The 25,991-nt window shown below is 36.6% G+C and overlaps 1 protein-coding gene across 14 annotated transcripts in view; it reads left to right on the top strand.

Annotated features, from left to right (window-relative positions):
• The window catches only part of ANKS1B (ankyrin repeat and sterile alpha motif domain containing 1B), a 995,298-nt gene that overhangs the window by 168,131 nt on the left and 801,176 nt on the right, over positions 1-25,991 (top strand). For all 14 annotated transcript variants that reach the window (XM_073213673.1, XM_073213674.1, XM_073213669.1 and 11 more), the window contains exons 3-4: positions 3,162-3,318; positions 16,745-17,041. In XM_073213673.1, the coding sequence (XP_073069774.1) occupies positions 3,162-3,318; positions 16,745-17,041 (454 nt within the window). The remainder of the gene's footprint in view (positions 1-3,161; positions 3,319-16,744; positions 17,042-25,991) is intronic.

Below are 25,991 nucleotides of genomic sequence, written 5' to 3'. Positions count from 1 at the left end.
GTTAAAATAGAAATTAGGTTAGGTATTAAGTCCCTGTTGGGTGAGTTGGCCTAGCAGAAGTGACTCCATTTTGGGTCTCTGTGGTTTTTCTTATTAACACTTTTCATTAATTAGAAAATGTCAACAAAAATTGACACATATCATTAATTAGAAAATGTCAACAAAAATTGAGCCAAAGTACAGATGAAATTCTGAATGGTTTGAGTGAGAGAAAAAGAAAATAAGATTAATGATCCCATTAAGCTTTCCTCTTTACCCTTTGAAAGGAAATTCTTTTAGAAGTTTCAGAATATTTTTTTATTTGCTTAGGCATTGAAAAATAAAATTAAAACCATTCAATTAATTTTCTTTCTCTGATGTATGAATTTGGAGAAGGCTAATTTGTGGTAGGATATTTTTAAATCCAGGTATCTAACTGTGATTTCTTTGATATTATTTTACCTTTTATTTAAATGCTGAAATAATTAAATTAAAAAAAAATCACTGGGATTGCTCAACATTGCCGCAGACTGCCTTGAGAATAGTGTTTGATTGTATACAACTTTGCAGTTATATCTGTTTCTGATCTGATTCCCACTACAGCCCTTTGAGATTGGCAGCAAGATATAGTCTGTAAATTCTATTAGAGCAGTATCTGAAAGAGAAGTTATTTGATTTGCCCAAGGTAACCAAGTTAGTAAGTAGTAGAGAATTGGACTTCAAACCAGATCTTCTGATTTTTAGCTATTTTTGTTATTCATAAGGGTTGAATCTTTTTCTACCTCATTGTAGATACTTATCTTAGAAGGGGAGGCCCTATGTTATTTACTCTTGTGTGGCAGGGAAGTGATAAGTATAGGAACTGGACAGCCTTTAAATGTCCTTCTGATTTTCAGATTCAATTTTGCAAAGATGATTTGCTGGAAGCATTTTCACTTCTAAGGTTTTTTTTTTTCTTACTTGGGGGCAAGAATTCATATTTGTATAGTGCTTTACTATTTATTGATGGGCTTCTTTTCTGTAATTTCATTTAAAGCTCATACCAGTCTTGACCAGTAGGCACACAATGTTCCTTACAGAATTGAATAAAATGAGACTAAATTTCTCTAGGGTCACATTGTTAGATAGTTTGCATAGCTGGGCTCAAATCCAAATCTTATAAATTCAGATCTTATAACATAATACTGGTTTTTAAAAAGAATATTAAAATGAGATTTTTCCCTATTTTCTCTGAAATCTTATCATTAGAAAATTTAGGACTCCTTGGAACTTGCCACTCTTTGGAAATTTCTACAACTTAGTCTTATTTTTTTAATCATGATTTCATACATATATCAACTAAGTCCAGTGTTCCAAGTAATTTTCCTTCCACCCTTCTAGGTACTTGGCTGAGACCTTCTTGTAATAAAAAGATTAATAGGAGAAAAACAAGCAAATTTAATAACATGCGTATGTCCTATATACATGAGAGAGACTCAGGAAAACATGAACTCCCAGAAATGGCCCAAGACATCACCTTAAATACCATTTCCAGCTAAGACAGAAGATGTTGCGGGGTTGGAGAGGTTGGGTGGAAACCTAGTGATGGGAAGTTATCAGGAGAAGCACAGTAAACAAAGGTAAAGATGCTGATTTAAAGTTGTTGCCTTTTCCATTAATAAGAGTTCCAGAGATTTAGAAAGCTTCTCTTTCTGATTCTGAGAGAGAGACACCCTTACAAATGAGATTTCCCTTGTAAACTTTTACAAAAGAATAACTTCTCAGTTTTTGGAGCTTTTCCTATGTCTGCTGTTTCTTTTCCTCTGTCCACTGTTTCTTAAAAGTATTCAACCTCAAATGATCGTTATGCCAGAGAGGCCTATCTTGGAGTGGTGTATTCTGCTCCTCTTCACAAGTTTAGGCCACATTTCTGGGCATTGTATTTCATCATTTGCTGTAATTTGGTGTTGTATCGTGTCTTTTTTTTTGTAGGCTATCAGCGTTCTAACTTTTGGTCAAACTTCCTCAAACTTTTCTTATGTTACTAGCATTTAGAATCTGACTTCATGAAATATTTAAATTTAGCCCTTTTTGTGCTATGAGAAACAACTTTAGAATATATTGTAATTGTATGTATATATATATGTATGTATTTGTACATCTCTCTGTCTAGGAATTTCATGTAGTGAATTAATAGAATTTGCTCCTTAAGCGTATATAAGTGAAAATACAATATTTCACTCAATATAAGTGAAAATATAAGTTTTTGTTTAGAATTGCTGTTTTTGATTGTTTGAAACAAAGTTCAGTATGATTTATACTAATAATTATTAATGAATTTCTCTTGAGGTTGTGTATTGTAGTTCAGAATTTTTAGTTTGAAAACATGTTAGAGATTGAGCACAAAATGCGTTAGGAAGGATATGTTGAATATGTATTGCCATTGTATCAATGGTGGAAACTTGTCTCATAAACGAGTATCCCTCTTGATGTCATTTCTTAGGCTTGGAGGAGAAAGGGGAAGATGTGCAGAAGTATGAACAGTACACATGCAAAGTATGTGTGTGCCGTGGCTGAAAAGTTATTAAACTGTTTTTTTTTCCATCCTTGGACTTTTACCGCAGCAAGGTTATCTGGGTTCCTTCCTTACTGTGGTGTCTGCCTTCTTTTTTAGATGCATCTTCAATTCCTTATTCCAGGTCCCTATAGGAATGATGAATAAACTCCCTAAATGTCTCTTGGTAGTATGGCAAAAAAAAGAGGATTTTTTGTAAACAAGGAGTTTGTACCTCAGCTTTTCCTTCAGATTAAATTTCAGGTATGGACTATCTGGGAAGAACTTCTTTTTTAAAAAGAAATGAGAAGAGGTATCTTTTAAAAATATTTTAGTTATTTCATTCAATTAATGAAATTACATAAATTTTACCCAAATGAATTCTATTAAGTAGTTTCATTGGTTAATCAATGCTCTGTGTGTATATGTGTGGTGGTGATGCTTTTCCGGGTAAGTATAATAGCCAAATACTGAATAAACAAACTCTTAAACCTGATTTTATGTCTCAGTACCTTGAATAATTACTCTAAAATGCCACCCAGCATCTCATATACTTTCATAATTTTCTGTTTAATAAAATCTGCGTTGTTCAGCATGTTTTCTTTTCTGTTGTGTGTGTGTGTTGTTTTGTTTTGTTTTTCCTTCTTAGGGACATAGTTCTTAAACTACTTCAATATGAGGCATCAACAAATGTAGCAGACAACAAAGGTTATTTTCCTATTCACCTGGCTGCCTGGAAAGGAGATGTGGAGATTGTGAAGATTCTTATTCATCACGGACCATCACATTCCAGAGTCAATGAACAGGTGCACTTGTCAAATGTTTGTTAATATTATAATTGTTCTAGAGTTTTGCAAAGGCAAAGCCACATAGAAACATTGATTATTTCTGTCTCTACCCTGTCAGAGACCTTTCCCCTGCTGAATTTCCTAAAGGAGAGATTTGAAAAATGCTTTGGTATAGTTAAGTTGGGCATTTGTAAAGATATTAATAAAAAAATCCCCCGTAAAGGAAGTAATTTTAATATTTCTGCCTGCTTTATATAAGCATCTATTTTATAGTTGTTGGATACTTAAAGATAGAACCGACTTCACATTTGTAATGCAAATTAGACCATTTCCTCATAAAATTTTAAATGCTAAAATGATGACAGCTAGTATTTGCATAATGCTTTACATTTACATAGCATTTTCCCAGTTAAGTACAATTTTGTGTATCAAAATGCAAAATACATTATGTACAGTTGCTAGTCACATATTAACTTAAAGATTTCCTGTATGTATATTTGTGTATATATGTCCAGAGTCAAGTTGAGTGAAACACAGAAGCAGTATGATATTGACAGATAAAGTCAAATATTGCAAGTACATAATAACCATATTGTATATAATGGACATAGTGGAAAAAGAATGCCGTTCTCAGTATTGTAAATAAATAAGACCATAGATTCCAGAAAGAAAATAACGTTTCCTAATATAGGATGATAACAAACATCTTGAGCTCTGTATGCCCCCTACTGTTCCCATTTTGTAAAACTATTTTTGAAAACCAGCAGGCAGTCCAGCAATTGAATTGCAACCAAGGCCTTAAGGTGCAATTTGGCAGTTGCCCAATATCAATGCAAATAGGTTACTGTAGGGCAAACCCGTCTAATAAGGTACAGTTGCTATATTCAAACATTTGATACTATATATCAAATGGGTACAGACTTGGTAGGCCTTCCATTGAAATTCAGACTAAAGAATAAAAAAATAACACTAGCAATAGCTATCAACAGCAAAGGGAAGAAATATACATTTTTTCCAACAAGATGCAGTTGTAGAAAGAAGCATGAAAAATGTTTTATTAATTGGAAGTGTCTTGTTAATATTTATCAAAATAGAAGTTCCTATGTTTGCAGGCTACAAAGTGCAGAATATTTATATGAAAATAAACATATAAATTCAGTCTTTAAAAAAATGAAAGACATGGCTACTTTATCAGCATATCATGCCAAAAAGAAATTTATGAGAATGCTATTCTGTTTTCAGAAATCCAAAAATTAAAAGATCATTTGTGATATGAGCCATCTGGTGGTTATTGTTAAAACTGTCTGAATACTCAAGTAAACCTGAACTAGTTAAGATGGAAAAACAATGCAAGGTTAAACAGAGGATATTAGCTTTTATAAATAAAGTATTTTTTAAAGACATGAAAATAAGAAAACATAGCTAGAATTCATTTAAATTCGAAAGTTGAAGATTTTAAGTGACATATAATAAATGTAATGGTACGTTTTAAAGAGAGACACTTTTCTGTTATGTTGAACACATTAATTAAAATATTTTAGAAAATCATTTTAAGGAGATTAGAATTCAGAATTCTTTTTTCACTTTTGTCTTCATGTTGTGGTTTCTATTGGAAACAAATTGAAAATTTCTTGAGATTTTTGTAATACCATGATATCAGTGTTTGTTATGTATATATTCCTTTAGTGCTGATATATTTCTCTCATTCAATGTCTTTTCTCCTAAATGTTTCTGATATGGGAATTCTGTCTTTATAAGTAACTCTTTTTATTTAGTGTTATTTCTTGTTTCTCTCCTTTGAATGGAACAGAAGTTAATTATAAACCTTTATGTATTTTAGCAATAGAGAGGAGGAATGAAATGGTAATTAACATATATTAAGACATAAGATAACCAGGTACCATGCTAAACACTTTCACCTGCAATATTATTTAATTCTCACAATCTCCAAAGTGATACTATCACTCCCATTTTATAGATGAGAAATCAGTCTCATTCATAAAGGTAAATAATTCATCTAAAGCCACACATTAGTGAGTGACGAAAACTGGGACTTGGACTCAGGTCTTTCTAATTCGAGAGTCCTCCATGATAGCACTTTGGTGTTTTCATCATTAATCCTGTTACTTAAGGAGTCCTACATATACTAGAAATTTGCTAAGTATTTCCTCTACATTATTTTACTAAGCTCTATTGCAGCCTGATAAGGTAGTTATTGATTATTGTTCCTACTTTATATATGGTGTTGGGGGAGGAAGAAATTTCCTCTAGCCCTCAAGGTTCTTCTAGCTAGTCTAGTAATCAAACTGTCAAAGACAGATTAACAGGAGAACAAAGAAAAAGTTTAATTATGTACGTAGTGGGGAGCCATAGGCATGGGTTCCAAAGACAGTGTCTCATCTGAGGGTTTCAGCCCCGGACAAGTTTCACTCTGGATGTGGTGAGACTGAAAAATGACAACAGAATGTTTAGGTATAAAAAGGAGCTTGAACCAAGCTTTATTCTCACGGTGGTAGGTCAAGTGCTAGATTCCCGTCTGCCTCATCTCTGCCTCAGTTCAGCCTCTGCCCCAGGCTCTGCCTTCACCTTCAGCCTCTGCTCTACTCTCTCCTGTTCTCTTGCTCACTTCACGAGGATCTGCTCTTTGCATGGGGGAGCTCTTTTTATATCAATACCAGCAATAATGGCTTATTGCCAGCAGGTATGCAAGCAAGTGCCTGTGCAGTAGGCCAAGTATTATATCATCGCACACACACAGTGGGTGATATTAGGATCAGGTGAGAATCCTGACCATGTTACTTCCATTTTCCCTACAGACAGTTAGGGAGAATGGGACATATAAATCATCCTGAACCAAGGAGAAGGAGACGGGTATGAGACTTCAAAGCAAAAGGTTAGCAACACACAGGAATACAAAGAGTAGATGTTTGATAAAAATATTTGCTGGACCACACAGTAACAATGAAGGGGCACTAAGAGGAATTTTAATGGACTTAGCCATATCCCTCCAGGTCTACCACACCTAGTTTATATTCTAATATAGCTGCCTAAGGGGATGGCTCTCTTCCTGTGGCATGCCCTCTATGTATATTCCTTTTTATCTATCTATCTATCTATCTATCTATCTATCTATCTATCTATCTATCTATCTATTTTGTTATCATTAATCTACAATTACATGAAGAATATTATGTTTACTAGGCTCTCCCCTACCCCAAGTCCCCCCCCCCCCCAAACCCCATTACAGTCACTGTCCATCAGCATAGTAAGATGTAGAATCACTACTGGTCTTCTCTGTGTTGCACAGCCCTTCCCTTTCCCCCACCCCCCACATTATAAATGCTAATCATAATACCCCCTTACTTCTTCCCCACCCTTATCCCTCCCTACCCTCCCATTCTCCCCAGTCTCTTTCCCTTTGGTAACTGTTAGTCCATTCTTGGGTTCTGTGATTCTGCTGCTGTTTTGTTCCTTCAGTTTTCCTTTGTTCTTATACTCCACAGATGAGTGAAATCATTTGGTATTTGTGTTTCTCCGCTTTGCTTATTTCACTGAGCAAAATACCCTCTAGCTCCATCCATGTTGTTGCAAATGGTAGGATTTGTTTTCTTCTTATGGCTGAATAATATTCCATTGTGTATATGTACCACATCTTCTTTATCCATTCATCTACTGATGGACACTTAGGTTGCTTCCAATTCTTGGCTATTGTAAATAGTGCTGTGATAAACATAGGGGTGCATCTGTCTTTTTCAAACTGGAGTGCTGCATTATTAGGGTAAATTCCTAGGAGTGGAATTCCTGGCTCAAATGGTATTTCTATTTTGAGCATTTTGAGGAACCTCCATACTGCTTTCCACAATGGTTGAACTAATTTACATTCCCACCAGCAGTGTAGGAGGGTTCCCCTTTCTCCACAACCTCGCCAACATTTGTTGTTGTTTGTCTTTGGATGGTAGCCATCCTAACTGGTGTGAGGTGATATCTCATTATGGTTTTAATTTGCATTTCTCTGATGATTAGCGATGTGGAGCATCTTTTCATGTGTCTGTTGACCATCTGAATTTCTTCTTTGGAGAGCTGTTCAGCAACTCTGCCCATTTTTTAATTGGATTATTCGCTTTTTGTTTGTTGATGTGCGTGAGCTCTTTATATATTTTGGATGTCATGCCTTTATTGGATCTGTCATTTACGAATATATTCTCCCATACTGTAGGATACCTTTTTGTTCTATTGATGGTGTCCTTTGCTGTACAGAAGCTTTTCAGCTTGATATAGTCCCACTTGTTCATTTTTGCTTTTGTTTTCCTTGCCCAGGGAGATATGTTCATAAAGAGGTCGCTAATGTTTATGTCCAAGAGATTTTTGCCTATGTTTTTTCCTAAGAGTTTTATGGTTTCATGACTTACATTCAGGTCTTTGATCCATTTTGAATTTACTTTTGTGTATGGGGTTAGACAGTGATCCAGTTTCATTCTCTTACATGTAGCTGTCCAGTTTTACCAGCACCTGTTGAAGAGACTGTCATTTCCCCATTGTATGTCCATGGCTCTTTTATCGAATATTAATTGACCATATATGTTTGGGTTAATGTCTGGAGTCTCTAATCTTTTCCACTGGTTTGTGGCTCTGTTCTTGTGCCAGTACCAAATTGTCTTGATTACTGTGGCTTTGTTGAAGAGCTTAAAGTTGGGGAGTGAGATCCCCCCCACTTTATTCTTCTTTTTCAGGATTGCTTTGGCTATTCAGGGTCTTTGGTGTTTCCATATGAATTTTTGAACTATTTGTTCCAGTTCGTTGAAGAATGTTGCTGGTAATTTGATAGGGATTGCATCAAATCTGTATATTGCTTTGGGCAGGATGGCCATTTTGACGATATTAATTCTTCCTAGCCATGAACATGGGATGAGTTTCCATTTGTTAGTGTCCCCTTTAATTTCTCTTAAGAGTGACTTGTAATTTTCAGGGTATAGGTCTTTCACTTCTTTGGTTAGGCTTATTCCTAGGTATTTTATTCTTTTTGATGCAATTGTGAATGGAATTATTTTCCTGATTTCTCTTTCTATTGGTTCATTGTTAGTGTAGAGGAAAGCCACAGATTTCTGTGTGTTAATTTTGTATCCTGCAACTTTGCTGTATTCCGATATCAGTTCTAGTAGTTTTGGATTGAAATCTTTAAGGTTTTTGATGTACAATATCATGTCATCTGCAAATAGTGACAGTTTAACTTCTTCTTTACCAATCTGGATCCCTTGTATTTCTTTGTTTTGTCTAATTGCTGTGGCTAGGACCTCCAGTAATATGTTAAATAACAGCTGGGAGAGTGGGCATCCCTTGTCTTGTTCCCGATCTCAGAGGAAAAGCTTTCAGCTTCTTGCTGTTCAGTATGATGTTCACTGTGGGTTTATCATATATGGCCTTTATTTTGTTGAGGTACCTTGCCCTCTATACGTATTTTGTTGAGAGTTTTTATCATGAATGGATGTTGAATTTTGTCAAATGCTTTTTCAGCATCTATGGAGATGATCATGTGGTTTTTGTCTTTCTTTTTGTTGATGTGGTGGATGATGTTGATGGATTTTCAAATGTTGTACCATCCTTGCATCCCTGGGATGAATCCCACTTGGTCATGGTGTATGATCCTTTTGAAGTATTTTTGAATTCGGTGTGCTAATATTTTATTTAGTATTTTTGCATCTACGTTCATCAGGGATATTGTTCTGTAATTTTCTTTTTTGGTGGGGTCTTTGCCTGGTTTTGGTATTAGGGTGATGTTGGCTTCATAGAATGAGTTTGGGAGTATTTCCTCCTCTTCTATTTTTTGAAAAACTTTAAGGAGAATGGGTATTATATCTTCTCTGTATGTTTGATAAAATTCGGAGGTAAATCTATCTGGCCTGGGGGTTTTGTTCTTGGGTTGTTTTTTGATTACCGCTTCAATTTCTTTGCTGGTAATTGGTTTGTTTAGATTTTGTGTTTCTTCCTTGGTCAGTCTTGGAAGGTTCTATTTTTCTAGGAAGTTGTCCATTTCTTCTAGGTTTTCCAGCTTCTTAGCATATAGGTTTTCATAGTAGTCTCTACTAATTCTTTGTATTTCTGTTGGGTCCGTCATGATTTTTCCTTTCTCGTTTCTGATTCTGTTGATGTGTGTTGACTCTCTTTTTCTCTTAATAAGTCTGGCTAGAGGCTTATCTATTTTGTTTATTTTCTCAAAGAACCAGCTCTTGGTTTCATTGATTTTTTCTACTGTTTTATTCTTCTCAATTTTGTTTATTTCTTCTCTGATCTTTATTATGTCCATCCTTCTGCTGACTTTAGGCCTCATTTGTTCTTCTTTTTCCAATTTTAATAATTGTGACATTAGACTATTCATTTGAGATTGTTCTTCCTTCTTTAAATATGCCTGAATTGCTATATACTTTCCTCTTAAGACTGCTTTTGCTGTGTCCCACAGAAGTTGGGGCTTTGTGTTGTTGTTGTCATTTATTTCCATATATTGCTGGATCTGCATTTTAATTTGGTTGTTGATCCATTGACTATTTAGAAGTGTGTTTTTAAGCCTCCATGTGTTTGTGAGCCTTTTTGCTTTCTTTGTACAATTTATTTCTAGTTTTATACCTTTGTGGTCTGAAAAGTTGGTTGGTAGAATTTCAATATTTTTTAATTTACTGAGGCTCTTTTTGTGGCCTAGTATGTGGTCTATTCTGGAGAATGTTCCATGTGTATTTGAGAAGAATGTGTATCCTGTTGCTTTTGGGTGTAGAGTTCTATAGATGTGTATTAGGTCCATCTGTTCTAGTGTGTTGTTCAGTGCCTGTGTGTCCTTACTTATTTTCTGTCTGGTGGATCTGTCCTTTGGAGTGAATGGTGTGTTGAAGTCTCCTAAAATGAATGCATTGCATTCTATTTCCTCCTTTAGTTCTGTTAGTATTTGTTTCACATATGCTGGTGCTCCTGTGTTGGGTGCATATATATTTATAATGGTTATGTCCTCTTTTTGGACTGAGCCCTTTATTATTATGTAATGTCCTTTATCTCTTGTTGCTTTCTTTGTTTTGAAGTCTATTTTGTCTGATACTAGCACTGCAACACCTTCTTTTTTCTCCCTATTGTTTGCATGAAATATGTTTTTCCATCCCTTGACTTTTAGTCTGTGCATGTCTTTTGGTTTGAGGTGAGTCTCTTGTAAGCAGCACATAGATGGGTCTTGTTTTTTTTATCCATTCAGTGACTCTATGTCTTTTAATTAGTGCATTCCGTTCGTTTACAGTTAGGGTGATTATTGATAGATATGTACTTATTGCCATTTCAGGCTTTAGATTCGTGGTTACCAAAGGTTCCAGGTTACTTTCCTTACTATCTAAGAGTCTAACTTAACTCACTTAGTATGCTGTTACAAATACTATCTAAATGTTCTTTTCTATTTCTCCTCCTTTTTCTTCCTCCTTCATTCTTTATAAGGTATCAAATTGTGTACTTTTTGTCTATCCCTTGATTGACTTTGGGGATAGTTAATTTAATTTTGCATTTGCCTCACAATCAGATGCTCCACCCTCCCTACCATGGTTTTATTACCTCTGGTGACAGCTATCCAACCCTAGGAACACTTCCATCTATAGCAGTCCCTCCAAAATAAACTGCAGAGATGGTTTGTGGGAGGAAAACTCTCTCAGCTTTTGCTTATCTGGAAATTGTTTAATCCCTCCTTCAAATTTAAATGATAATCTCATCAGATAAAGTAATCCTGGTTCCAGGCCCTTCTGCTTCATGGCATTAAATACATCATGCCACTCCCTTCTGGCCTGTAAGGTTTCTGCTGAGAAGTCTGATGTTAGCCTGATGGGCTTTCCTTTGTATGTGATCTTATTTCTGCCTCTGGCTGCTTTTAACAGTCTGCCCTTATCCTTCATCTTAAAACCATTTTAATTACATGTGTCTTGGTGTTGTCTTCCTTGGGTCCCTTGTGTTGGGAAATCTGTGGATCTCCATGGCCTGGAAGACTATCTCCTTCCCCAGATTGGGAAAGTTATCATCAACTACCTCCTCAAAGACACTTTCTATCCCTTTCTCTCTCTCTTCTTCTTCTGGTATCCCTATAATGCGAATATTGTTCTCTCAATATTCTTTCATTTTTAGAGATCCTTTTTTCTCTCTGTGCCTCAGCTTCTTTATATTCCTCTTCTCTAGTTTCTAGTTCATTTATTGTCTCCTCCACCATATCCAACCTGCTTTTAATACCCTCCATCATGCTCTTCTACAATTGGATCTCCGACCTGAATTCATTCGTGAGTTCTTGGATGTCTTTCCGTATCTCCATTAGAATGTTGATGATTTTTATTTTGAACTCCCTTTCAGGAAGAGTCACGAGGTCCATATCATTTAAATCTTTCTCTGGAGTTGTATTACCAATTATACTCTGGACAAGGTTCCTTTGGCGTTTCATGTTTGTATATGGCGCCCTCTCGTGTCCAGAAGCTCTATTCTGGAGCTGCTCTGCCCTGAAGCAATGTTGGGGGTCGCAGGGAGCGGTACTGGTGCCTGGGGGGAGGAAAGAGCTGTTCCACGCCTCCCGGCTGCTGTGCCTGTCTCCACTGCCTGAGCAGTGGGCGGGTCACACAGGTATGTTTTTGTCCCAGAGCAGCCAGATATGGATCCCTGCTTTCCGCAAGCAGCCGAAATCCCAGTCTCTTCAGGAACTCTGCCTGTATTAACTTTCCAACCCAGTAGTCATGCGAGTCTCATGAAAGCACCATGAAATGTAGGTTTGTGCTCCCAGCGCAGATCTCTGGAGCTAGGTGTTCAGTAGTCCCAAGCCTTCCACTCCCTCCCTGCTCCGTTTCTCTTCCTCCCACCAGTGAGCTGGGGTGGGGGAGGGGCTCGGGTCCCACGGAGTCACAGCTCCGGTACTTTACCCCGTTCGCTGAGGTCTGCTCTTTTCTCCAGGTGTGTGCAGTCTGACGCTGTCCTCTTTACCTGCTCTCTCAGGATTAGTTGCGCCAATTAAATTTTCTAATTGTATCCAGTTTTAGGAGGAAGCCTCTGTCTCTCCTCTCACGCTGCCATCTTTCAGATGATCTATATTCCTTTTGTGCAGTTGGATGGGTGGGAGGTCAGAGTTTCTTTCAGTCTTTTGGGCCTTGATTGTTCTCAACTCTGAAATAATCCGCATGTCACAGTGGCACATCTTGGGGCAACTGCCCTTGGTCCCATCAATGGAGAAGCCACCTAGTGGAGATTAAGTACCTTTCCCATGAAATCACATCTGCTAAGAAATGCAGCCAGTATTTAGACCCAGGTTTTCCTGATCCAAAGGCCAAACTTTAACTAGTAATGTGCTATGTTATAATGTTAAAATTATGCATATAGTCAGGACTTCATTCTTGTTTCTGAAAGTTATCTTTGGTTTCTAATACAGCTTTCTTTAAAAATAATCCTGTCTTGCATTTTGGTATTTAAAGTTTATGATGCATTTTCCTGTATGTTGCCTCTTCTGATTTAAAAGCTTCTGATTAAAAGTTTGTAGGGAGAATAATATTCTAATTTTACAAAAAAGGTAGGTTCATAGAGGTCAAGTGATTTACCGTTGCTAGTAAGTGTGTGTTTGAACTTCAACCTGAATCACCATTCAACTCTACCCAAGAATTAGGGTAACATAATTTTGAAAACAAAGTGGACCTTGCCTAGATTATGGTTTTTATAATTGCCATATCCTCCCTTTCTTCTGATATTATATATGTTTTCAATGTATATTTCTTTGTACAATCATTTTTTCCCCTTTTATCTTCTCTTCCTCTTTTTTCCCTTTATTTTAATATTAGGGCAAAAAAGCTAGAAGAGCCTTATTGCATAAGTATATCCCTTTGCCATTCACCAAAACTCACACCCAACTGGTGTTATTTTACATTAGTTTTGCTTTGAAGCAAGAACTTTTGGTAAATAGCTTTTGTTAGCCAGTTTCATTCTGCTGCCCATTGTCTTAAGTGTCCTGATTTTTCAGTGAACAACCCTTTGGCAAAAAAAGAAGGAATTCAAAACCATTTTAGAATGTCCATTGTAGACATACTAGCATTACTAGTCAGTGCTTCTTCACAGTCTATTTCAGATTAAACTTTTTAAAGAGTTATGGACACATGAACACGAACATGCCTTTTATAAAGGTACCAGGGTTGTGGTCTTCACTGACGTGACAGTCCAGGTGTTGCCGGGCAGCTGTGTCTGGGGAGGTCTCTTCCAGTGCACTAGGTGAAACCTCAGTCCAGGCAGGGGAGGATTCTTGACTCTGATTGAGAAAGAATTCTCAACCAGGTTGGACAATTGTAGGTAAGGAAGAAATTCATTAAAGCAAGAGTAGAAATGAATGTCAGCACGTGTGCAGGCAGATCCCTTGCCAGCTCCTAAAGCTGAGGTCACCTGGTGTCCAGTATCTGCTTGAATCTGCATGGCATGGGAACTAAGTCCCTACCACCCCAGGATTTGGGGGAGCTGCAGAACACTGGATGGAATGAGATTATGTTCTGAGAACTTCCACTTCCCTACTGGTGTGAAATAAAATAGGGAGAGAGAAAAGGATTGTGTTAAGACTAGAAAGCTGAATGAAATAGCAAAATGACAAAGACATTTGCCACTGGATGTTCAGTTGGGGAGTTGTCTTTATCATGGAAAGGAGTTCAGACAAGTGCAATCAGCTTATACAACAGAAAAGTTTGTCTGATATAAGACAGTACACCCTTGGACAGACAGGCATGCGAGTGACCTCAGAGGGGAGGCACCCTTAAGGGTTTAGGGTTTGGTGTTTTACAGGGTCTTTTGGGTAGGAATCGGTGTAAGGCATGATGTATACAGGTGATTCATGATTCCTTTGAAGTTTTGTCTTAAAAACAGATTGTTTAGGTGACTGTGTTGATCCGGATCTCCGCATTCTTTACCCAAGTAGGTTCATTTACACTTTGGAGGTCTCTCTCTTGTCCTGGTTACAAAGTTACTTAACTGATTAAGGGTCTGGAAGAAGAGGAAGAACAGCATAAAGATTAAGTTAAAGAATACAGTGGGCCTTTTTCACAGGCTAAGTAGGTTTTACAATGGCATGACCCTTGTCCCATTTCCTTGCTCTATCTCACAAGTATGTGTTGATCATGGGTAAACTCTGTGAACATTTTCTCCTGAGTAAGTCTGGAATTACTAAAATAATTTTTCTTGAGCTCTGAACAATCCCAGTTGGCATTAATAGAAAAAGTTTCAATTTTGTTATTTATTATTTCCTTGGCTCAGGCTTCTGCAAAAGTAGAGAGGTCTTTGAGGAATCATTATTTCATAATTGGCTTTTCTTTTTCTCAAAGAGGTGCTGTATTTTGAAAAAATGAGATTGAATCTCTTTCCAACCAGGAGGAAATTTGGTTTGGTCTGGAGATGTGTTTCTCTGTCTTACTTTCCTGGTGTAGACTAACAATATTAATTTTCTTTTCAGGCTTATACTACTTAGCCAGGTAAGAAAATCAGGAGTGTAAACCTGCATGTGGTCAGTCTCTACGAGGAAGTAGATGATAGTAACACATACAAACTAAACATGACTCTCCGCAAAATGATGGAAGAAACAGTGCCTCCAGCTGGGTTCCATCTATCAGATCTTAAGTTTCTAGTGACTGTCTCCAAGGAGTAGGTTTTTCCTCCTGATTTAACCTTCAAATGGCTTCTTCTGATACTTTAATTGAGGTAATGTAGTAGGAAGTCTCCTAGTGCTCATTAAAAAATAAATTTTTTTACTGTTTTCTTACTACTCTTCTTTACACATTTTCAAATCTTCCATTGTACTCCCAACTCTACTTCAACTTACTTATCTGCCTTCTTCAGATAGGCAAGGCTGAGTTACTTTCTGGAATATTAAGATTTGTTTGGCTTTGAACTCTCCGTGTGCTTTTGTTCTGTTCAGACAGCTATCTAAGCAGCTACTTCCTTTTCCAACTCAGTCAATGTACTTTTGAGCAAAATCTATATAAATTATGCTTTCAGGTCACTAATTTCCTGTTCTTTGATAATATAACAACACATGGCAGGCAGTGTGGTATAGTGGTAAGAGCATGATGAATTTTGGTTTCTGACAGATAACAGGTTTCCAGAAGATCCTGATTCTGCCTGGGCATGTAATCTAACCTTTTTGTATTTTCATTTTCTCATCCATGAAACAGACATGATAATACCAACTTGGTAGGATCTTTTGTAAGAGTTAAGTGAGAGAATGTATGTAAAGTTTTTAGAGACTCAGCAAATGGTAGTACTAATATAGTAGTACTATATAGTACTACTAATAGTAGAAGATGATATTAAGAGTATTGGCTTTGGGTCTAGGCTTCCTAAGTTAAAATCCTGGCCCCAACATTAAATGGCTGCATAACTGAAGGCCAGTTATCCAACTCAGTGCTTCAGTTTCTTCATCCGTAAAGTGGCAATAATGAAAATAATAGTATCTATCTCCTAATGAGGATTAAATGATTAAGCATGTATGGCCTGTAGCTGTTTCAAAGTGTCAGCTACAGAGATGACTCTGATGACGGGAGCTCCCCCATTCTCTCTAGAACCCTCATTCTGGATAATTGCATATTTGTTACTAAATCTTCTTTTTCACATTTCTCTTGAATGATCCTTTGGTATGCTCACATAGTCATACCCCATCCACCTATGCCATCTGCCCAGATGGCCTGGAAGTCCATTTACTTTGCATCCAGGTTCAGTTATCTCCATTTTAACATTTTTTTATCCTGCTAAATTTCTAGGAAAATTGCATTGATTTTCAACTGAAATACTTAAAAGCTTTGCATGTAGTAGTTTGATGATATACCTTATAACTTATCTGGGAATGGGTCTAAGTCAGCCTATCAATTCATAATTGTATTTCACAAAGATACCATTTAATCTTAGGGCCAGTACGTCTACATTCTCCAAGCAAGAGAAGCAGTGACTTGTGCTTATATGAAAAATAAAGTGAAGCTTTATTTGGGAAACCTTTCTGTATATCTTTCATTATCAAGAATTTACCATCTCAGCTGTCTTTTGGAAAGCCAGTCTGTGAAAAGAATAATTGTTATTAATCTCTCTCATTAACAAATATCATGGAGGCATAATGCACAGTGCAGATAATATTGACCATCTGGGCCCAGCAGGGCCACTGAGTAACATGGCTAAATCATTTATCACTTCTGGGAATTGGAAAACATAATGTAGGGAAAAGTTTGATTTTTTTCCTATTGAAGTAATAAAAATAAAATGTGATATTTTTGATGCAATTAATGACGAATACTTTCAAATATAAAATTCTATTAGGCATACTTATTAAAGTAGATAAATTTTAAACATATTTTTCAAAGCATCTCAGGTTTTTAATTACTGTGTTTGGCTTTTGATAACTAGGTGAGTTTCTGAAAACTTGCATTTTGTATCTTTGTGTCAACAGAACAATGAAAATGAAACTGCCCTGCACTGCGCAGCTCAGTATGGACACTCAGAAGTAGTTGCTGTTCTCCTAGAAGAGCTCACCGATCCTACCATCAGGAACAGCAAGCTAGAAACACCTTTGGACCTGGCTGCCCTCTATGGACGGCTTAGAGTGGTCAAAATGATCATCAGTGCACACCCGAACTTAATGAGCTGCAACACTCGCAAGCACACACCGCTACACCTCGCTGCACGCAATGGGCACAAGGCGGTCGTTGAGGTGCTGTTGGAAGCAGGAATGGATGTGAGCTGCCAAGTGAGTCTCCCTTTAGCTGTGCTTTAAAAGCAACGATGCTCTTGCTTTACTTGAGGTTTGTTTAAAGTTATATATAGAAGTCTTACCTTTGTTCATAAGTAAAATTGTTGACAGTTATTTTTGTAACTACTAAATTCAAGGCACTGTGCCACACACTTTTGGGAAATGTGAAGAAATACGAGGCATAATCTCTAACCTCAATGTAATTTGAGGGCTATACACATGAAAGAAGTTATTACTAGGGGGTAGTTGTGTGTGATATTAATGGTAATTGTTTCCTTTTTTCCAGTGTCTAGACACAGCCTGATACACACCAGGAACCTAGTCAAAACTGAATGAATGTGTGAATGAATGAATGAATGAATGAAACAAAATTCACTTTAACATTTTGAGCATGTACTTTGTGTTTAATATGTTGACACACTTAGAATCCAATTCCCATAGCTGTCTAGTGGGGTTGAGAGCTATTAATTTCCAGTAAAGAGATGAGGAATCAGATTGACAGAATTAAGAATCTTGCCTAAAGATACATACATGATGAGTTCAGAATATGAATTTAGACCTACTGATTCAAGTCCAGGTCTCCTTCCACAATAATGTACTATACTGTCTATACATGATTAAGAAGGAAAGATTATTATGCCTACGGACATTCAGAAAAATTTTATTGGAGAGGTATGATTTGAGTTGAACTTTGAAGGATGGGTAACATTTGGATAGGTTTTGTTTCTCCACAAGGAAAGGACAACCTGCTTTTGTTATGTCTCCAGTTAGCTCCAACTTTAAGATTAGCTTTTATTTTATTTTATTTTATTTTACCATTTTCTCCTTTTATGACTGTTTTTTGGCTCCCAGGTCTCCACAGCATTCTCATCTTCCAGAGACCCCTTTGGTTCCTGCCGCATTGTGACCTTTTCTCTTGTGTGTTAGTAAACTTTTGTGTGTAACAAACTATCCCAGTACTTAAAGGCTTAACACATTGCCTGTTTATCTAGCTTTTAATTCTGGGGTTGTTGCTTAGTCTGAGTTTACCTCAGTGGTTCTTCTGTACTGGCTGGGTTCTCTCTGTGTCTGGGGTCAGCTGCACGTTAGGTAAGGGGCTCTGCCTCAGGGAATGGCTGGGTGTCTTTCATGGTCCAGCAGGTCACCCTAGGCTTGTTTGCATGGCCCTGGTATGATTCTGAGAGGGAGAGGGGAAAAGGGAGAAGGGTAGAGAGAGAGATTTTTAAGAGGGAGGATTTGGGAAGACTGATAGAGTGACATTTGAAGAGGACATTGAAAGTCTAAGAGCACCGTAAAGTTTTAGGTGTAATTTGGCATACAGATATCCATTATTTGCCTAAAAGAGTGTTTTAAAGTATTGAATTTGATTGCTTTTAGGTGGGGTGTATGCCTTCCAAGGTCCCAACCTCTCTCTGTCATCTTACATCATTGCCAGATTCATTCCTTTAAATTTTCTACTTGGCCCCTGACAGCATTTGAGTTTGTTACTCATGTATCAGGTGAAAGGGGTGCTGTATCTTTAGGCCACTGTGAACACTTAAACTTGAAGATTTATAGGAAATAGAGCTGACAACATATTTCTAAAATGTCTTTTAATGAGTTGAGTATTCTATTAGATGTAGTTAGTGTTAGGTGATGTTTTGCTTTTGTTATTATTTTTTTGTTCATAGAAAATATTTTCCTTGGTCTAATTTCCTTTTTTGTGTGAATATTTAATTACGTTATTCAAATTAACTGTCACCAAGTTTTCCCATCAGATGTACTATAAAATTTTTTAATACCAAATTTGAAGTAGATATTTGTTGATATTCTCACAGGCTGAAAGTGAATTAATACCAGATAGTAACCGTACATTGTTTCAATGGCTTTAATATTCATTAAATTGCTCTAGTTAACCAGTTGGGAATTAGCAGTAATAAAAGTAATACCATTTGGTAAATTACAGTAATACACTTTTAGACTTTAATTACATTCAGAGTATTAATGAATAATTCCATAACATTTAGAGATGGCTTTGGAGAATCTTGTCTTCTCCTTGTAATTGCAGATGTTTTAAGATGTAGCATTTATGGTCATATTTTCCATAGAAGTTTTGTTTTCTGCTTCATTTCTCTCTGAGTCTTTTGAATTATAGCACACATTTGCACTGGTGAGCAGAATAACTTAATTCCCATTTGACTAAATTTCATCTTATATTTGCTTACAAACCCTTTAGTCTTAAAAGATTTCCTAATAAAGAAAATATGTTATTTTGAGATATTAAGAAAGTAAGATTTAGTTGGCAAGGCCGTCTTGAAATTAGCAACTATTTCTATGGATTTCAAACCTGATTTTGGGTAATGAGGTGGTGATGGTGTTGTATTATGCTAGTGCTTTAACTGTTTCTTATGTATTTCTCTTATTAAAACATGAAGAGTTAAAGTGCTAGCATACCAGTAAGCCAATTGGATTTTATGTGAATATTAAAGGAATGAAAGTAAAATTACAGAAAATTAATAATCAAGAGTACAAGTTGCCCTGCTAAGAGCTGTAAAGATGCAAAGTTGAGTGAGGTACAGTTTTTGCCTTTCAAAGTGTTTATAGTGGCAAGGGAGAAATATGTGCCTAAATGGATAGATTACATTTTCATAATCCATTCACTCTCGTACTTCCCCAGCTGATTATTTTAAAATTTCTCCTCTCTTCCCAAAACTTCAGCGCTTCTCTCTCTTTTATCCCTCTGAGATCATGACTGTGCTTTTACTTTGCTGAGAAAACAGAAACAATCATGTTTTTCCACCCCCGCGTTTGTCAAGGTATGTGTATCCTCTTTCCTTCCTCATTCTTGGAATGAATTTTTTAGGTTTATTTGTAAGGCTCACTCCTCTCTCTTTTTGTGCACTGGGTCCCGTCTCCTCTTTCTATTTTGAATACATTGCTCAGACAAATACTCGCTCTCCCTTTAATGTTTAGGCTACTGTGAACACTTAAACTAGAAGATTTCTAGGAAATAGAGCATGTCCATAAGTTTTCCCCTCTCAACTGTATCATTCCTTTAAGGATACAGAGATGTAATATTTTCCATCATTTTAAAAACCTTTCTTGTGCTCATATTTTCCTCTAGCTGTCATCACCTTTTTCTGCTCCCCTCCATAGCAACATATTTAGAAAGACTAGTTTCCACTCAACTCACTGTATCCCATTTCTTCCTTCCGTTTTCTCTGAAAGCCACCCCAGCTCTCTCACCCCATGACTGATGGGCATCCAGACTCAACATTTCCAAGATGGAGCATTTAGCTTCCATAACCCCTTCTCCCCAAATGTTCCCATCTTCCGTCTTCCCATTTCAGCAAATGGCATCACTATCCTTCTAGTCATTTGGCCTCCCAGCTTCAGGATTTCTTTTAGATTTTACATTTAGTCCCTTAGCAACTCCTTTTGGCTTTGTGCTCAAACCAGAATTTCACCATTTTTCACATTCCCTGCACTATGACCACCATTGCACAAATTGTGTCTCCTAACTGGTAGCTGTGGCTCTTCCTTTGCATCTGAATTAGTCTCCTTACGTGGCTTAGACAACAGAAATTTATTTTCTCATAGTTCTGAGGATTAGAAAGTCGAATGTCAAGGTTCTGGCCTATTCTGTTTCTGGTGAGAGCTCTCTTCCTGGCTTGTACATGGCTGCCTTCTTGCTCCCTCTTCATGTGGGCTTTCTTCTGGGCACAAACAGAATGATAGGGGGAGAGAGAGAGGGAGAGGGAGTGTGTGGGGTCTCCTCCTCCTCTTTTAAGGACACCAGTCCCATCAGATTAGGTTCACACCCTTATGACTTCATTTGACCTTAATTACTTCTACAAAGACCCTATCTTCAAATACAGTCACATCAGGATTAGGTCTTCAACATATCAATTTTTTGGGGGGGACACAGTCATTCCATAACAGACTCTCTTCAGTCTGTTTTCAAAAAGGAGCCAGATGTGATCCCATTATTCTAAATCAGGTCATACTATTTTTCTGCTCAAAAACAAAAACCTCCAGTGGTTTTTCCATCTCAGAGAAAAAGCCAGACTTCTTACAGTGGCTGACAGGGTCTTATCTGACGTGGTTTTAGTGTCTCTTTAAAGCCGCTTCTTGCTGCTCTTTGCCATTTTTCACCGAGCTTGAGCCACAGTGGGCTCATCGCTCTTGCTGGGACATGCTGTGTATGCTCCTGCCTTGGGGCCTTTGCCTTCCTGACCCACATGACTTCCTCCCCTACTTCTTCAGATGTCCACTCAGATGTCCCCTGACCTGTCTCTCTCTCATCAGCCCAGCAACTCCTTTTCCTTCTCTTTAAATAACCAGCTCCCTGTAAGGATACCATGTTCCCACCAACCTTCTCAGGCTACCAGGCCCTGTGCTACAAGGGCAAGAAAATTTGTTTACTTCTTTCATGGAGCTGGAAGACTAGTAGGCAAGACAGAAAATAAACACATTAACAAAAAATCATCAATTTCATTAAGGGCTGTAGAGGCAACTTTGTAGAGGAGTGGGAGTAAAGACTTGGGGACGTCTCTTTTAGGATGTGCCCCTTAAGTGGTGGTAGCCTCAGAGAAGAGAGAGATGAAGACAGGGAAGCAGATGGGTTTACAAGGAAAAGAAAATAGGAACAAGAATAAAAATACTCAAGGAGTTTCTAGAAAAAGAGTTCTGTAAAGAAGCAGTTACAAGAAGGATGCCAAGATAATTCATATAATTACATATAATCTGTTCATTTACCATTCTTTAATGGAGTGCCTGCTATGGGCCAGGCATTGCCTACTGTGTGCCAGAGGACAGACGAGTGACAAAACAGATAAAAATTGTACCTGCAAAAGGGAAAATGACACTTTATATAAAGTATGGAGTAAAGGAAAGAGAGCTAGCTATGGGATAGAAGTGTGAAGTAATAGGTTCACAGGAAGATTCTTTGGTTACTGTCTTCTTGCTGGAGAGTGAAAAGATGTGTCCTTTTATGGAGATTGGAAGGGTCAATAAAGAGACAAATTGAAGAGGTAGGAGAAATGGTGAAGATACTTCATGAGTAAAATTAAAGAAACAGAAAGTGACAGAATAAAGAGCACAAATGAAGGATTAGCTTTAATGAGAAGAATGGATTTTTTTAGTCTGAGGTGGAAGTCAATAAGAGGATGGTAAAGACAGAGGCTAGATGTCCCTAGTTGAATTAGAGGAGAGGTCTTCTTTTGAATAGGAGGAATGTTATTCCTGAATTATTTGAAGATTTTCTGTATTTTTCTTATGCCATTGTCCCCACAATCTAAATATTTTTAGATTGTTTTCCCTCAGTCTAACCTTCAGCTGTTCTCCACACGATGTTTTTCTAGGTCTTTTGTCATTCTGGACTCTCTTCTCTGGGCACTTTCCAATTTGTCGATGGTCCTATAAAAGTTTATTGCCTACAGTTGAATATAGTACTCTGGATAGAGTCTAGAAATGCAGGATACAAAAGAACTCTTGCCTCCCAACTTGTTCAGGCATCATGTATTTGTTTACAAGGCTGGGATGGTTTTACCTTTTAAGTTTTTATCTTTTATCCTAAGAGATACCCAGAAACCAATTGGTACTTGCCAGAGTGCCAGGGGGATTATTGCTGCTGAGCTAAATGCCATTCTAGTTGGCTTTTCTTGCTTTATCTCCATTGAGGTAACCTTGACTCAGTAACAACTCAATGAGGTTGTTACTTCTCACTATAGTTATTGGGTCTTGCTTCTCATAGTTTTCATTTCTCCAGGGGCCTGTTCTATTTTCTCTACTGGTCATCACCACAGTCTTACTTTATTTCTTGTCATCTCCTACTTATTTTCTCTAATGAAGAGCTGGTCTTCCTTTATCTGTTCATTCTTTTTTCCAAGCACAGGAGGGCTCTGTTTAGCATGTTAAGTTTGGAAGGGGGAACCAGTATAGTCAATCTTTGACCTCTTCAGATTGCTTTCTATCTGCCATTTTGGCCCTTCGGTGGAATACACAACTCTAAAAACCATTTTAAGGGTTAAATGGATAAAATTCTGGATAAAATATTTCCAGGATCTCTTTAATGCATAATTGAGCCTCCACAGAAGTCATGAATATGACCAAAAACCAAGAGGAAGCTAAAATCCAAGACTTAACAACATGAATTTCCTCTTCTCTATTGTTTTCCTAGCACTTTTCTTATTTTCCCTAGCTTTAGGGCTTCTGAGGATTGACTTTAATGCACATTTTCAATCAGTAAGAGAATTTCTTTTGCTTTCATCAGCGATTCACAAATCAGCTATTGACATTTAGATTTTCATTACTTCAGTTCTTCTCCCTCAGCTCTTTTTATCACTGCTTATGTTCAGAGTTTATGTTTTATTTTGTTTTGTTTGCCTGAAAGGTCATAAAATATGAGTGCTTCATATCTGGCTACTGGCTAAATCCTGAAGTGTTACTATATTACCAATGCATAAATGTCTATTTTGGAAATGATATGTATTTTAAATGATTAATTCAAGGAAGTGAAGAAATTTGATCCATAAAAAAGAACAGGACCAAAATCTTGGGGGTTGAGAAGATTTGGGTTCACCTATTTTAATGTTATTTCTTTGTATACATTCTACTTGCTTGTTGACTATTTCAGACTAAATATTATTTCATGAGAATACAGTTGTTCAATATTTGGCTAGTTCTAGATTGTGGATTTGGTGGAGAGTGCTGAGATGAACAGAATGGTACTAACTTGAATGAGGATAGTAGGCACTGACCCTGGAGAGAAGGTGACAATCTGTAATTATGGGGTTGACTTGGATTTAGAAATGAGAAGTACATAGATTTGACAAATTTAAATTCTATGCTATTTGTGATAATACTGTGATTATCATTTAATAGTTCTTGGTACCCCACTTTAAATTTATGAGAACCATTCATTCCTTTTGACAGTTCTCATATTGTCTTACTAATTACAAGTAAGTAATTATATCAACCTTGGATTTGGAAAAATTGATTTATTTTCCAGGCTAAAAATGTATATCTTTTTTTAGAAAAAATTGTTTAACTTTTTCTAGTTTTATTCAAGGATTCAGTGTCTCCTTATTCAGTGTATGAAAAATATTAATTCTATTTAACATAGCTTTTTTTTCTTGGAGTAATGTAAAAGAGATTATCTATTTACACATACACAACTATATATTATATGTAATTTAAAAATGTTAACATCATTAAGGTTATTTTATAAAATAGGTTTCTAATTGCCTCTTAGAAGCAATAATAATAATGATAATGCTTCTCATTACTTTATAGGTTAATAAAACACTTTTTAACCTCATTTGTTATATATTTATCTTATTTAACTTTCCCAATAACCCTACTAGGTTTTTAATATTTTCTTTATTTACAGGATATATGAATATTCAGATATTTCAGAGATAAGTGATCTTCCCAAGGTTATATAGACACTGAAAGCTAAACTGTCACTGGAATCCAGGCCTTCTACAGCTACTTCCTTCAGGAGAATAATTGTTTTTGGTGGAGATTATCTATTTTTACTCCCTCTAATAGTCCATTTCAGTGTCTATAGTGTCCACTGTCTTGTATCAGAGTATCTGGGAAATCAAATTAGTGCAAAAAGTTGGCATTATTGTTATATTTTTAAATAGTTGTTTAGATTTAGCCTTATATTAATCATTCTCTTTATTCACCATTACTTCTTGCATCTCAGATCCTTCTTTCTGAATTAAATTCTACAGAAGTTCTTTCAGAAGCCTCTGTAATAATCATTCATTTTTTGTCTGCCTGAAAATGTCTTTATTTTGCTCTCATTCTTAGAAGATAGTTTGGCTGGATATAGAATGCTAAGTTACCAATTATTTTCTCTTGACACATGAAGATGGTATACTTTCTTCAGGCTTTATTGTTTTTGTGGAGAAGTTAGCAGTTGATCTAATAATTATTTTTAGACAATTAGTATTTTCTCTTGAGACATTAAAGTTTTAAGATATTCTCTTTATCTTAGGTGTTCTGTAGTTTCACTGTGCTATGTCCAGGATGTATTCTTTTCACTTACCTTGCTTGGTATTTCTAGAATTAAGAATCAGTATCTCACCCTTTCTCGAGAATTGACCATTGAGAGTTACCTACCTCTACCATTTCCTTCTAGAACTCTAATTGGAGATATGTCGAATCTTCTTACTCTGTCCTGTCTTTTACAATCTCTTGCTTCTTTGAATTACATTATGTACTTAGAAAAAAACCTACCATCAAGTTCAATATTATTTTTTCCCACCTGTCTCTTATCTGTTGTTAAATGTTTCATTTAAAATACTATGTTTTCCATTTCTAGAAGTGTTATCTAGTTCATTTTCACATTTGGTCAGTTTTGATAGCCCTCTTGTTCTTTAGTTATATTTGATAACCTTAGTTTATTCATTATATTGATGATATATATTTTACATTCTGTGCTGATCATTCTAATATGTGATTTTTTTCTTTTTTGTTTCTACTAATTCTTGACATAGCTTGTCTTTCATGTTCAGTAATTTCTAATTTTGAATTTGTGTTTCTTAGAGCTTTATCTGTTGGAACTCTTGGAGGCCTGAGTTTAAAGTTTTGTTTTGTTTTGTTTTTTCCCACAGAAGACTTATATATGCTTCTGCTAAGCATTTATGTCTGCCTCTGGTACTGCAAACCCAGGATCACTTTATGCTACATTTTTGGCTTAGAAACTGGGGGGCACAGATATTGTGTAATTTGGGCTCCAAACCCATGTGAGGACAGAATTGTGGTTAGGAACTCAGGGCAGTATTTATTCATGTTACTCTACTCCAGTTAGAACTAAGACCTAGGTAGACATCCTTACTTTCTCCCTCTGTACAACACATTAAACATTTTTTTCCCCACTGAAGGGGTAAGATTTTAGCAGGAGCCCTTGGTCTATCCTCTCAGCTTGCTTGGGCTTTAGACTTTGTCTCCTATG

This window comes from Manis javanica, chromosome 10 (assembly GCF_040802235.1).
Source record: "Manis javanica isolate MJ-LG chromosome 10, MJ_LKY, whole genome shotgun sequence".
Lineage (NCBI taxonomy): Eukaryota > Metazoa > Chordata > Mammalia > Pholidota > Manidae > Manis > Manis javanica.
Note: the sequence above shows the minus strand (reverse complement) of the source record. Positions and strands in the feature narration are given on the sequence as shown.